At 41.0% G+C, this 13,890-nt stretch overlaps 1 protein-coding gene across 2 annotated transcripts in view; it reads right to left on the reverse strand.

Annotated features, from left to right (window-relative positions):
- Positions 1–13,890, reverse strand: part of Tmem232 (transmembrane protein 232) — a 199,950-nt gene that overhangs the window by 161,708 nt on the left and 24,352 nt on the right. For both annotated transcript variants that reach the window (XM_035441170.1, XM_027397757.2), the window contains exons 6-8: positions 10,390–10,489; positions 8,331–8,488; positions 2,626–2,780 (exon numbers count right to left, since the gene is read on the reverse strand). In XM_035441170.1, the coding sequence (XP_035297061.1) occupies positions 2,626–2,780; positions 8,331–8,488; positions 10,390–10,489 (413 nt within the window). The remainder of the gene's footprint in view (positions 1–2,625; positions 2,781–8,330; positions 8,489–10,389; positions 10,490–13,890) is intronic.

Here is a 13,890-nt window from a genome sequence, read left to right on the forward strand (position 1 = left end):
AGCCTTTGGAGTTGGTTTGAGCTGTCTCACCAAAGTAAGTGGGCACTTTGTGAAAGTCAAGACTACCGGGTAGAACACTGAGACGCTGAGATAGGGTATGAAATTCAGCCATGTTAGGGAGAAACCTGCCTGTCTCTAGCTCTGGGGAAACAAAGGCCACTGTGTGGCATCTGCAGGCTCCTGCAGTGTCCAGTCTCCCAGTCTCCTTTGTGACTCATACTGTGCTGGCTTTAGGACGGCCTTCCCTCTTGGGACAGCAACGTCCCCATTAAGACTGCTCTAATTATGATAATGGTTGTTGGGGAGGGGGGGTGTGAGTGTATGAGTGTGTGTATTTGAGTATGGGAGTATGAGTGTGTGTGTGTGTGTGTGTGTGTGTGTGTGTGTGTGTGTGTGTGTGTGTGTCCTCTCATGGATCCTGACCCTGTCCATTTTCAGACTTACAAACCCCTGATGGTTTCTGTTTCCTTTTGTGTCGTGGATAGTCTTAAAATGGGGTTATAAGAAGCCACAGGGGAGATATATGAGTTAGCTACAGACCAACCAATCAGAACGAACAACCGAGAACTACTTATTTTATGGACAGATCTGGCCACTGTATATGAAATTCATTGGATATCTTGGTCAAGTTGTCTTTCATTACTTTAAATATCTCAATGTTATTCATCATTGTGTTGTCTCTGACACACATGGGAACTGACATTTCTTTGTTTACTCCTCACTAGTGTTGTATTTGGGAGCTGAAAGGTATCTTCCCTCAAATGTCACAATCAAGAAAATCTTGACAGAGCCCACTTCTCTGCATCCAGTCAATATCTCTATTCTAAATATAGTTTACTTCCTCAGTTTTCACTTTACCCTCAAGGGTGTCATAGAGGACACCATGAAGATAACAGGAAAATCCCCCTAGAGGGCATGAAGCCATTTCTAGTGTTGTTCTGATAATTAGACCATGCTTTGTTTTATCTGGAGTGATGACCTCGTGGAATCTGTGTATGTTGTTATGTAAGTACTCTAAACACTGAATTACAAAACGTTATTTTCATACTTACTGTGATGCTATTGTGAACAGATTTAACGAAAGCTTTAAAAATAGTCAATCTCTTAAAGATAAACTTTAATTTATTTAGTTGTGTGTATACAAGGCACATGAGTGTAGGTGAGAGTTAATTCTCATCTTCTACCATGCATGTTCCAGGAATTGATCTCGGGTCCTCAGGCTTAGTGGCAAGTGAGGAGCCATTTTAACGGTCCTAGCAAGTCTTTAATCTAATTTTGTTTAAAAAAAAAAAAAAAAAAAGATTACCTTCCTAAAATGAAAAACTCAAGAAACAGTATCAAAACGATTTGGCAATATTGAGACAATTGCTGTGTCCCTTCTATTATTTGCAGTCATTGATAACAACTTTATCAGTTCACCCCTCTTCTCTTCAAGACTGTGCACGACTTTTCCAACCTTATATGATCACATCCACCCAGGAAAAGAAATAAAGATTCAGATGACCAGGGCAGTTACCAGTGACAGTGCAGCGATGCCCTGGGGAACACCCTCTACTAGGACACTAAGGATCATGTTCTAGTCTCTAGTCAACCACAGGATCAAGGCCAGCCTAGACAGAGCTAAACTGAGCTACAGGGGACTTTGTCAAAGAAAAACAGAAGAAAAAAGAGAGGAAGAGGGAAATGGGAAGGAAGGGGGGAAAGACAGAAAGAACTCATATGTGAAGGAAAATTATGCATCTGATGAATTAATATCTAAAATATATAAGGAACACAAATAATTAAAGATCAAGCAAATCAATAACCCAATTTGAAAGACAAAGGCCTGACTTGACTTCTTCTTTGGTTTTTCTGGTTTTTTGTTTTGGTTTTGACTTTTTTGTTTGGTTTGGTTTTTGGTTTTTGGCTTTTCAAGACAGTTTTTCTCTGTGTAGAGCCCTGGCTATTCTGGAACTCACTCTGTAGACCAGGCTGGCTTTGAACTCAGAGATCCACCTGCCTCTGCTTCCTGAGTCCTGAGATCAAAGGTGTGCACCATCATTACCCAAGAGATGAATGTATTTTAAATGTGGTGTATGTATACATGGAATACACAGAAACACACACACAACCCATTGAACTTCACAAATATAGATCATTATTAGTGGTCAGTCTATAAAAACTACAGCCTTCCTTCCACTGTACTCAGTCTGCTTTTGTGGGACATCTATGTCCCTTCTTAAATTAACACATGGACTAGAAGAAGCTAAGCCTTCCTGAAATTCAATTTTCTTGTATATCTCTTTGAAAGGCCCAGAGAAAATAGTATCAGTACATTCCTTTCAAATATATAACAGATGATTCATTGCTAGGAGCTAACAACATGAGAAGAAAATGTCTTAAACATGGATTGAATTTCTTATCGGTAACATTTCATCTAATAGAGACAAACTACACCGAGCATCCAGCAAAAGAAGACAACAGAGACTGCAACAGTTGGCTGATACCACCAATATAAAATATTGTACATCGCCTTTGTCTTTGGAACTGAAACTATAAAGTGTATTCAGAGTCAACTGAGCCGTGATTAACATTTCAGTACAAAGGTCTCTCTGAGTCACTCTGGATTTATGGAATTGCCCTTACCAGCATTTTGTTTGAAGCTTCGTCTTGTGGAAGAGGAGATGTTCAAGCACTTCATTCAGCTGAGGACTATTGTTCTGAACACAAGACCAGGCAGCCACGCAGTGCCAGAGCAGCTGGTTGACTTCATAGCCCCCTTGATCCAGCGCCATGTGCTCCTGAAATGACAACATGGAGACAGATCTGCCAAGGCATTCTTTAACCCACACAGACTTGAAAATACATTTTAAATATAAAAATCAAAATGAATATTCACTTATACCTCATGTTTTACGAAGTGGAATCATCTATAAATATTTCTATTGGGTATGCATAGTTGACACAAGCTTGTTATGCTAAAGATGTATACTTATTATATAAGTTTATATTTTTTACACAAATCCATGTGTTACAATTCCCAGATCCTCTGAAGGGACACTATTGGATGCATGATTCCCAGAGCCTGTGTGTCTCCCTTCTTCATAACAGCTGATCAAAAGGCAAAAGGGAAAATTTAAAGAAAGATCTAGTGACAAGCTGGGCTCTGAGGGGTGGGTTTCTTCCTCATTAACAACCAAACACAAGTCTTACAGACACTGCCAGTGTCTGTTGAGCAACTGCTTTTAAAAGACTACCAATTCAGATGCAAGGAAGCTTTTGTTTGTTTTCTCCAAGTGTTCCCTGCCAGGTTCATTACATAATTGCTCTGCTACAGTGATTGGCATTCCAGGAAAACATAGCACTCTCACCACTTTGGGTTTTTTGGTTTTTGGTTTTTTGGATTTTTTCAAGGTAACACCCTCTTCTATGTACTCAGATCGCAAGCAGTTCATAGTCCATAGTGCTAAGATATGCTTTAAATCTAAAGGACTCCATTGTCTTCGGCTATTATATAAAATATCATAGCTAAACTTAAAGGCAGTCTTCATGTTGAGTCCTCTTTAAAAGCTAGAGGTTCAGATAAAATTTCAAATTAAAGCCTCTCAAGTTTCTAGTAAGCTGTTTAGTTATGTTCTTTGGAAGTGTATCTATTCTTTTCGTGTTAGGGATAGTTAGATACTAGAGAGAACGGCTGGAGTCAAGGTCTGCAGAAGCTTGCTGGCCCTGGGAGTGGTAATTCAGAAAAGAAACCAAGTCCAAAGCCATGTTTGGAGCATTGCAATATTCCACAGGGAAGTTGTCTTCTGAGATAATGCAAGGCATTGATTGAACTGAGACATGCTGACTTTGGGAAATGCACACATAACTCAATTTTCTGCTTTGTGCTGGAGCCTGTTCAAAAAGTAAAAGCCATATAAATGAAATTGTCTCAATGGCCCCAGGTGTCTTAGCCACATGTCTGACAGTCCTTGGGTTTCAAGTCCACATAAACAGAGATAGAGATCTGTTTTGAAACTTTGAAATGGCCCAGCCAATTAAATTAAAGCAATACTTTCCTAGATCATAGATACTATGTAGCTACAAAGACTATTAAGTTAGGTAAACATGTATATTTATATCAGATATAAATATATAAGATATATCACATATATTTATACGTATATATGTGTGTGTGTGTGTGTGTGTGTGTGTGTGTGTGTGTGTGTGTGTGCATTTGTACTAATACATGGTAAATAAAACATTAGGAGGTAAGCTGTATGGCCAAAGCTCGTGACCCCACAACAAGAGAGGCTGAAGCAGGGGGATGGCAAACTTAAGCTACCTTTGTTCAGATATTGAGTTCAGATCCTCAGCAGTCAACAAGGCTGGGCACAATAGTGTTCACCACCTCAGCTACAGGGTAAACAGAGGCAAGAAGATGCAAGGTGCTGATCCCCGGCTTCCACCCACACATACCCCTGCACACACACGAGCATGTACACAGACACAGCCCTTTCTGCTTGCCTGCCTACCTTCCTTCTTTTTTCTTTTTTTTTCTCTTTTCTTTTACTACTTTGGGTGATTTCTCCATCTCCCTTCATTCCTGCCCAGCTTTGGACTGTCGCCTGCGGCTTGTACAGCATGGCATTTGTAGACTATAGAACATTACCTCTTAGTAACTGATGGGTTCTTTACAACTGAGATGAGATGGGAGGTGTGAGCTCTGTTGTGGCTGCTCAGATGAGACACTTTGGGTTTCATCCTGTTTTCAGTCATTTTAGGGGACAGTGACATTGCCATGAAAAGACCTCTTTTTTGTTGTCGAGACACGGTTTCTCTGTGGCTTTGGAGCCTATCCTGGAACTCACTCTGCAGACCAAGCTGGCCTCAAACTCACAGAGATCCGCCTGCCTCTGCCTCCCGAGTACTGGGATTAAAGGCGTGTGCCACCAATGCCAGCTGAAAAGACCTCTTAATACAAATGTGTCAAGCAAATACTAACATGAATCACTGGCTAATGCTCCCAATTTTAAAAAGTGTGTGTCTCATTACGAAGGTGCTGTTAGCATCATTTACGCTCATGAAACAGCAGAGTGACTCAGATTTAGGTCACATCCTTACTGAGTATGTGAAGACTGCTGATCACGTCAGAATATCAAATTGGTGAATCTGCTACTTTTCAGGGAACTATTTGTACTTTAGATTATGCCATCTAATAAAGGGTCTGCTCTATTTTAACTGAGTTTAAAGTCCAAAGAACTATGCTATTACAATTCAACAACTGTGCTTAGAAAATTCAGCTCTGCCACTGAGCACAGGACAGAAATTCAATGCTGCAAGTGGGGCTCCAAGATGGCAAAGCTAATAAAAGTGTACCGCTTGTCAAAGTTGGTGGGAACTATGGGTCTGGATCACTTAAAAGAACATTAGAAGAAGAAACTGTGTCTGGTAGCAAGGAAAGAAAGTTTTCTATTTATAGATAAAACCAAAATCTATATTGTGTATTTTATAGTATGTAAATTCTACAGGATTTTTTAAAGCAGTTCTAGCATTCATTGCCGAACAAATCCAAGAACAGCTTTTACTCCATTTCTACAAGCATTAAAACATAAAATATTTTACAATGGCCAACATAGGCTGTGGACAGACCTTTTAGTATAATCAGAAGAGATGATGGATAGATGAATAAATCCTGAACTGTAATATAGCACCAGTAAGCACAGGAGGGAAAATGACCAGTACTGTACATTGTACATTCTATTGCCTCTTTTTTTCCTCTCTCATTCCCCAAAGTAAGGAACGAAATGGGTATTGGATGGGCAGATGCTCAACTGAACTGGAGAGGCTGGCTTAGAAATACCACACTGGAGAAATTGGGTGGAAACTAGGGAACTTTAGGGCTTGCAATCACACCATGAATCAGTGCTGATTAGACCAGCCATGATTTAGGAGCGCTGTGCCTCCACTATCCTTTATAGTCTTTATATTATGAAGTAATTGGAGAAGAAAAAGAAAGGCAATAAACCTGACAGCCCCAAATGTGTTATAGTCCCCTCAGAGAATCACACGGATGGAGCTGAAATAGAATTTAGGTCTTTTGTTCTACAAAGTAGAAACGCTACAAAGAGACCGAGTGACTGCGCATGTCACTCTGGGCAGACACATTCCTTCCACGAGCTGTCTGTCAGCTTTGCCCCTTCTAGCAGCACGCCTCTGCAACTTCCGAAGGTAAACAGATGTGTTCTTCAAGAGCACCAGCATGGAAACTAGCAGTGGCCTCCCCTGAGCCAAAGCATCTGTGTAGCATGCAGATCGCACAGCACCAGATTCAAGACATACAACACTGAGATCGCTGGAAGTCATTGTGAACGGCCTAGGCTGAAGCCAACTGCCTAGGCTAAAGTGACTCCTTCAATATATTTTCAGTGCTTGATGCCCGTGTTTTTATGCCTTTTCCTTCACAAAGCACAATTTTATTTATTCCATTCAGGCAGCTCTGATGGCGGCCATCATAGTGATAACGGTGATGATGATGGTGATGATCACGAAAATGAACAGAGCTTTTCTTCTTTACAATGAGCAAATGGTTGTCTAGAAAAGCTAAACAGACACCTACATCACACAGGCAGTGGTCAAGCAGGTCAAAACACGTCTTAAACTTAAAGACAAGTGCCTCTCTTTCCGTGGCACAATCTGTGTTCATTCCTAATTATAACCAAATGGTTCAAATTACTTAGCAAACATCTCTCTTTATATAGATGGTTTATCACCAATGAGCCAAGAGACAAATACTTAAGGCTTAAAAATGACAAACGTACATAATAAAATGCATTTTCTCATCTGTTAAATTTAGTTAATGTTTGAAAGGCACTAAAGGGAGTGTGGGAAGACTATGAGGTCACACATAAATAAAGCTATTTTTAAAAGGAATTTTTACATGTGCCCTTATCATTAGAACTTACATTAGGTTAAAGGAATCTTCCCAGGCTGGGGAGAGGGTCCAGTGGGTGAAGGGCTTGCTGCACAAGCGTGAGAACCAGAGTGTGAATCCACAGAACACACACAAAATCTGGGCTGCTTGAACATCCCACCTACAACGGCAGCTCTCTGGAATTGGAGAAGGGATCTCAGAGCAAGCTGGGTAGATAGTCTAGCTACGTGGAATGGACCATCCCGGGTTCAGAGAAAGACTGAATATGCCAAGAGAATCCAGAGCAATCAAAGAAGGTTCCCACTTCTGCCTCTGGCCTCCACAGCCACATAAACAAACATGCATGCACACATGCTCATATGCACCCCACACACATGCAAAGGAGAATAAACACACCAGGCACACCACACACACGAGCAAAAGACATGAATATTTGGGGGAAGTTAAAAAGAATAAATTTTCCATTTATAAGTTATAAAGATTAGAATAATGAGAAAAAACCCTGTCTCGCAGTTCTTACATTATTTTTCAGAAAATATTTGAGTAAAGGAAGTAGAGAGATTATTACCAAAGAGAATGAAGTTTGCCCTTTGGGAAATATCTGTCCTATACACAATTACATGGCTCATTGAACTTGTATTTGCATAATTATTGCTTATCGTGTAAATTGATTATTAATAACATAACTATAAAGTTTAACTTTTGTACTAGAATTATTTTAATCTCTCAATTTGAACTTTTTTGGAGTGGGGAGGATCTCACTGTGTAGCTTTGGCTGGCCTTAAACTGACTAGACAAGGCTGGCCTTGAACTCACAGAGGTCTGCCTGCTTCTGCTTCCCTTGTGACTAAAGGCGTGCACCACCACGCCTGGACAGTTTGAGAACTTTGGGAAGAAGGTTTAGGTTGGCATTAATGGCATATTAAATGTTATTTCAGGAAGAACATGACATAGCACATGTGTTCCGTAGCCAGTCGACACTTTACATCCCTCCCCTTAACGAACTAGAATATGCTAAAATGTTAACTTAGGAACCTAAGCTACTCTATTATTTGTCTCTGAGTGACTGAGATGGGACCCATGTGGAAGAGATGTCATGCCATTGTGCTTCTCAAAGGAATAACAGATCACGTGGCGGGCCCATTCCTTATCTAGTAATCTATGAAGCCAGATTTGTGCATAAGCAAGAGTATGTGCTAGTCACCCTCTCCCTCCCCCACCCTTGCTGAGTTCACCCTCACCCTCCCCCACCCCCATCCCCGCTGAGTTCACACACACACACACACACACACACACACACACACACACACACACACACACCGCTGAGTTCAGCGTCAACAGTGCATGCATGCTGGACTGACGAGCATGAGCATATAACCATAGCAATTTTACCTTATAGCTATTCGACAGGGCAAATCCACTGCATCTGGTTACCTACCAAGTCAGAAAACACGCCCTCTATTCCACCTGTATTTCCCACGACTGTTTCAGAATGGAGTTCTTTTTTACATATAATTTCCGACACTTTCAGAATGAACTGCACGTTTGAGAAGACGTTTGGATACTTGTGGTAGGATACTTCAGAAAAATAAAGTGCTGTTGGGAGGAAAATCATTGGTGAGAAATACATGTATTACTGCCTTGCATTGTGTTCCATTCATCTTTTAGTTATGAAAGCATTAATTATATTCAGTACCTGGACGCCCTAACTAGCTAAAATTTGTAATGGTATGTGTGTCCTCTGGTGGTGAGGAAGCAAACTACACCATAAATAAATCACATTAGAGTTTTTATAATTTGGGGCAGCTTTGTCTGACAGTTGTGATGCACGATTAAATAATATATTCTCCCTCTCTCGGCAGCCATTAACCACAGGTGTCTCCTCGTGTAGGGGTGGAGCCTTGTGAGATTTCCCCAGTGACCAGGCGGAAACACTTACACACATGAGCAACACTAAATGGATTCAGCATGCTCCGTTCACAGATGCATAGGTACATGGATGCAGTTAAAGAAGAGGTCATGAGTTTGGAAAGAGGTCTGAAGAATTAGAGAGGGAAAGAAGAGGTGGAAATGATTTAAGTGTGGTATTCACCTATGAAATTCTTGAAATGTTTAATTAAAATGTGTATATGGTTTAATATTATATATTATGATATATAACTATTTTTTGTATGTGGTACATGCTAATGCATATATGTGGTTACTATTTGGTTTTCTCCAGGGATGAGCTCCCCAGGAGATTATCCAGTCTCAAGTGGTCATCCCTACTTACATTTACATATGAGCAACATTAAATGGATTCAGGGGGCTTTTATATGGGTCGTGACATCCCAGGACACCCTCGGGTGTTCTTAACTATATCGCCTATATTCTCCTACTCTTCACTTTTTCTGTGATGGTCTAGTTTGCTGTCACATTTTTCCAAATCTTGACCATATTAGTCATTACAAAAGCATCAACTCCCTCCTGACCCCTCACCTCCTTATACATCAACCTAGAACCAATTAACTAAAGTCAACTACTTTGCCTTACGACATTCCCATTGCAATCATTTACATTTTCAATGCCCATTTCTCCACAATCCCTTCTTTGGAGTGTATAACTGGATGCATATCATAATTGCTGAATGGCAGGGCAAGTGGTCTTTCTTCCTCGTAGTACCATTCAGAGCAATTTAAAGGATCCTACATAGTGCTATGTAACCACACCTCCTAAGGACTGGCTACAGGTGTGCCTGGCCATGCCTGTCAAGGCATGGTCAAGGTGAGGTCAGAGTGACGAGGCATGGGCTCTTAAGCAACCTTGAGCACAGTCTCTTTCCCTCCAACTGCCCCTTCTCTCTGGCCTCCCTGCCTTGCTGCCCCTGGGCACGCTCTGGCTTGTGTTTGGCTGGTATTTATCAGAATAAAGGTATCTTGAATCCACAAGCCTTTTCCTTCAGTGCCACAACATTCTGCTGCACCACCAGACTGAGATGGCCCAGAGCCCTCTCTCTCGCTATTCCAGTCCAGCATCTACAGTCCAGCAGACCTCCTCTAGGGAACTTCATTGCTTTATAGTTATTGTTACAAGTGAGGAGACTGAGTCTCGGTCACCACCACACACTTGGGAAGAAAATAAATAACTTCTCACTGAAGGCTGGATGAGGATGGGCAGAAGAAAGGGAAAAGCCAGGTGATGGTCAAAGAATACGAGGCTGCAGTCAAGGTTAGACCCTGGACATCTACGGCACAGGTGGTGATGGTGACAACAGTTCATAAGGATGAACTGTGCATTACATTCGGATTGCAAAGATGCTGGGCTTTTAAATGCTGTCACAAGACATTCTGAGTTTCTGAAGGAAAACAAACACTGAAGAAAGACTGCCCAGCCCAGGAGCCATCGTTGCAGGTATTACTTTTCATGAAACATGAAACAGCTTATGCTCTTTATAGTGACAGTCATCTTAAAATGTAGCATAAAACATTTATAAGCATAAAGATAAAAAAATATTCTACCGTATAAATATGGTTGCAGCCTAAGTAAATGTTGTTTAAAACTTTCTAAGTGACCGTGCAGGAAAAATACAAAGAGTCGTAAGAAGATCAAATAGCCAATCTGTCAAGAGAAAAAAGAGAAAAGCATTTTTGTGTCGCACCAATAAATGCTTAAAAACCATAGAGAAAGATAAACCACTTTATTATTACATTTACTTTTTGATAAAACAATTTCAAACTCGGTTGGCATTATGTGTTTCTGAAATAACTTTAAAACGTTTATGTCAAGATTGAAACACCAGCTCAGCCAAAAGGAGAGCTTGAATAAATCCTGTCCACACATTTCCAAACGGCCCACACGTTCCATTCTGTAGACTTCAGAGCAACATTGTTTTCCAAATTGTAGAGCGTAGTCCTTAAATAACTCATGAAATGAACTGATGGTTTATATAAAAATAAAATACACAAGGGGAGAAAATGCCATGCTGTATTTCATAATTCCCTTTATTTCGGTATATTGGATTCTGTCTATTATGGATGTGTAGATCACCGTGTGTTACATATTTCTTCCTATGGCTTTTAACCAAACCAGCTTGAAACCAGAACTGGGGAATGATGGAGAATATTCTGCCTTTCATAATGTGCTGCACTGAGACCCCCATACCCTCACATAAAAAAATAATAATAATAATAAAAACTTCATTATGTCACACAGGAAACACTGCAAACTCTTACTTCTGTGACCAAAAAAATACTTCTATAGCTAAAAATGGGCAGTTTAACATAAGCTCCAGAAAGTGGAATATCTGCAGAAACATATAATACACGATATTTCATATGAAAATATGGGGGGGGGCGTGAATTCTAAAAGCAAGTAGACTGTATTCTGTGTAAGTTGCTAAATCAGGGAGCCCCGAAAAATAACAGCAACAATTACCATCAATTTTGCATGTGAGAGAAGCCAAATACTTTAACAGTGATGCCAAATATTAACGGAGATCTTTATTAAAATACAGCAAAGTAGGTGGGTCTGGCCAAGTCCCAAATGCTTCAGCCAGCACTACTAAGGAAATAAGTAAAATAAATGCTATTACAGGAATGTGACGCTAGGATGCTCTCTCCACAAATCCACTTCACTCTCAAGGAATCACTGAATCTCAGCCAGCGCTCTTATCTGTACCAGAAACCTTCATTATTAAAATTAATTTCATGAAGAGTTATTGGTGTCTAGAAACTTTTCTAAAATCTCATGAACACCAACCTCTTAGACATCCACATGAAAATAAAGTGTTTGCCATGCATGCGCAAGTGGTCTCTTCCGGCAGTTGACTTCAATAACTTATAGGACAAAAAAGGGGGGGCTGGAGAGATGGCTCAGAGGTTAAGAGCACCGGCTGCTCTTCCAGAGGTCCTAAGTTCAATTCCCAGCAACCACACGGTGGCTCACAACCATCCGTAATGAGATCTGGTGCCCTCTTCTGGTGTGCAGATATACATGGAAGCAGAATGTTGTATACATAATAAATAAATAAAATCTTTTTTAAAAAGAACTTAAAGGACAGGAAGTGAAAATCTACAGACCATGTAATACAGCAGTATGTCCAATGTTGCTCTTACAGGCCCAAGCTCCCAAAATCAAAGATGAAGGCTAAAAAGCCAGTTTGGGGTGGGGGGGGGGGTTGTCTAGGATTTCAAAAAGGATTGGTGATTATGGTGAAAGGAAAAATAAAGCATACGCATATTGTATTATACTCTAGTTTCATAGTCAATGTTAGGACCCAGAGGGTGTCCTTAGTTACTACTACACCTGGAGAAAGAACAGTTTAAGATTTCATTTCTAATATTCTAAAGGCCTTTTTTAATTGAAAATGATCTCTTTCCCTATCTCTCAGGACTCTGGGGGCTCCTCTATGTCGTCTACATTTGCCCTCTGTAGTCTGGCAGCTCAGGACTTGCCTCCCTCATGGATTGCTGCTTTTAAAGGACCTTTCTCTCCTGCCCTCCCTTCCCTGACCTTTGCTTCTTCTACACTCTTCTTTCTACGTGGTCTCTCATTCCCTGGACACCTCTATCTGCCTATGAGACAAAAGCAACATGGGAATTATCTTCTTTTGTATTTTCATACTTATATGGAAACACAACACAAAATTTTTATTTGTGGGCTGGAGAGATGATTAATGATTAAGAGCTCAATGATTAAGAGCACAGACTGCTCTTCCCAAGGACCCAGGTTCAATTCCCAGCACCCTCATGGCAGCTCACAACTGTCTGTAACTCCAGCTCCAGAGATCTGACACCCTCACACAGACATACATGCAGGCAAAGCACCAATACACACAAAACAAAAATAAATTATTTTTTAAAAAATTTTATTTGTAGCTCATATGTATCAAACTGTTGTTTGGTTTTGTTGTTGTTTGTTGTTGTTGTTTTACATAGTACTCTGTATACTTCCAGAAAAGTGCTTCCAAAATTAAGTTAGAAACAGATAAAAGGAAAGACTGTACACACAATCTGGAATTGGGTGATGTTCAGGAATCATACTACTTAACTGATCAGGCCTTAATTATTTCACTAAACGAGGAACAAAATGGCCAAGAGGGAGGTAGGGAGCTTCTCACAATACTGCTACGGTGGCACTGAAGGCAAACTTAGGGGAAACTGTTGCTTTCCAACCAAAAGAATCTACCTCTGAGCGGTGGCATACCATTGCCTCATCCCTTAAAATTAGATGTAGGTGGGATGGCCAATCATCTGGTCAAGGACAGGACAACTTCTCAGGAAGGCAAGTTCACCACAAGCCATGCTGGAGAAATTGCAGGAATAATTAACCCCATGGGATAATGTGTGTGTCTGTTAATCCCGAAGATTCAAGAAGAAAGACCCCTGACCCAAACCAGCATGACCAAACTAATTGAAGCAATTGATTAAAGCAAGCCTTTTTTATTTGTGTACATAGGCTGTCTCCCCCAAAAGTGGGGTTCAAGAGGTCAGCATCAGATGTGAGAAAGACAAGGATTTTGTCATCAGGGGTAGGGGGCTTCCAAATGAGGGAGTTGGTGTGCAAAATAGGTGCAGTTACAGGAGCAGAGCAGAAGCATAGCGAGTTAGGCAAAACGACCGCCCGAAACACAGACATGATTACAAGGTGGTCATAACAAGGGAGTTGTGACAACAGGTGGTCATAGATAGCTGGGATACCAGCATGGGACTGATCCAGACCCCAGGAACATGGGTTTCAGTGAAGAAACCTCAGAAATCTACAGGACGTCCTGTAGTAGTTCAGTACTTATCCCTAGCATAGGTGTAGACTTTGGGAGCCCAATCCACATAGAGGAATACTCCCTGAGCCAAGACACACGGGGGTGGACCTAGGCCCTACCCCAAAGGATACGATAGACTCTGATGACACCCTATGGAAGGCCTCACCATCCAGGGGGAGCAGAAAGGATATGTGATAGGGAGGGTTTAGTTGGGGGGAAGGTGGGAGGGGAGGAGGGGAGGGAGAGGGAACTGGGATTG

Source organism: Cricetulus griseus, chromosome 2, assembly GCF_003668045.3.
Source record: "Cricetulus griseus strain 17A/GY chromosome 2, alternate assembly CriGri-PICRH-1.0, whole genome shotgun sequence".
NCBI classification, from domain to species: Eukaryota; Metazoa; Chordata; class Mammalia; order Rodentia; family Cricetidae; genus Cricetulus; species Cricetulus griseus.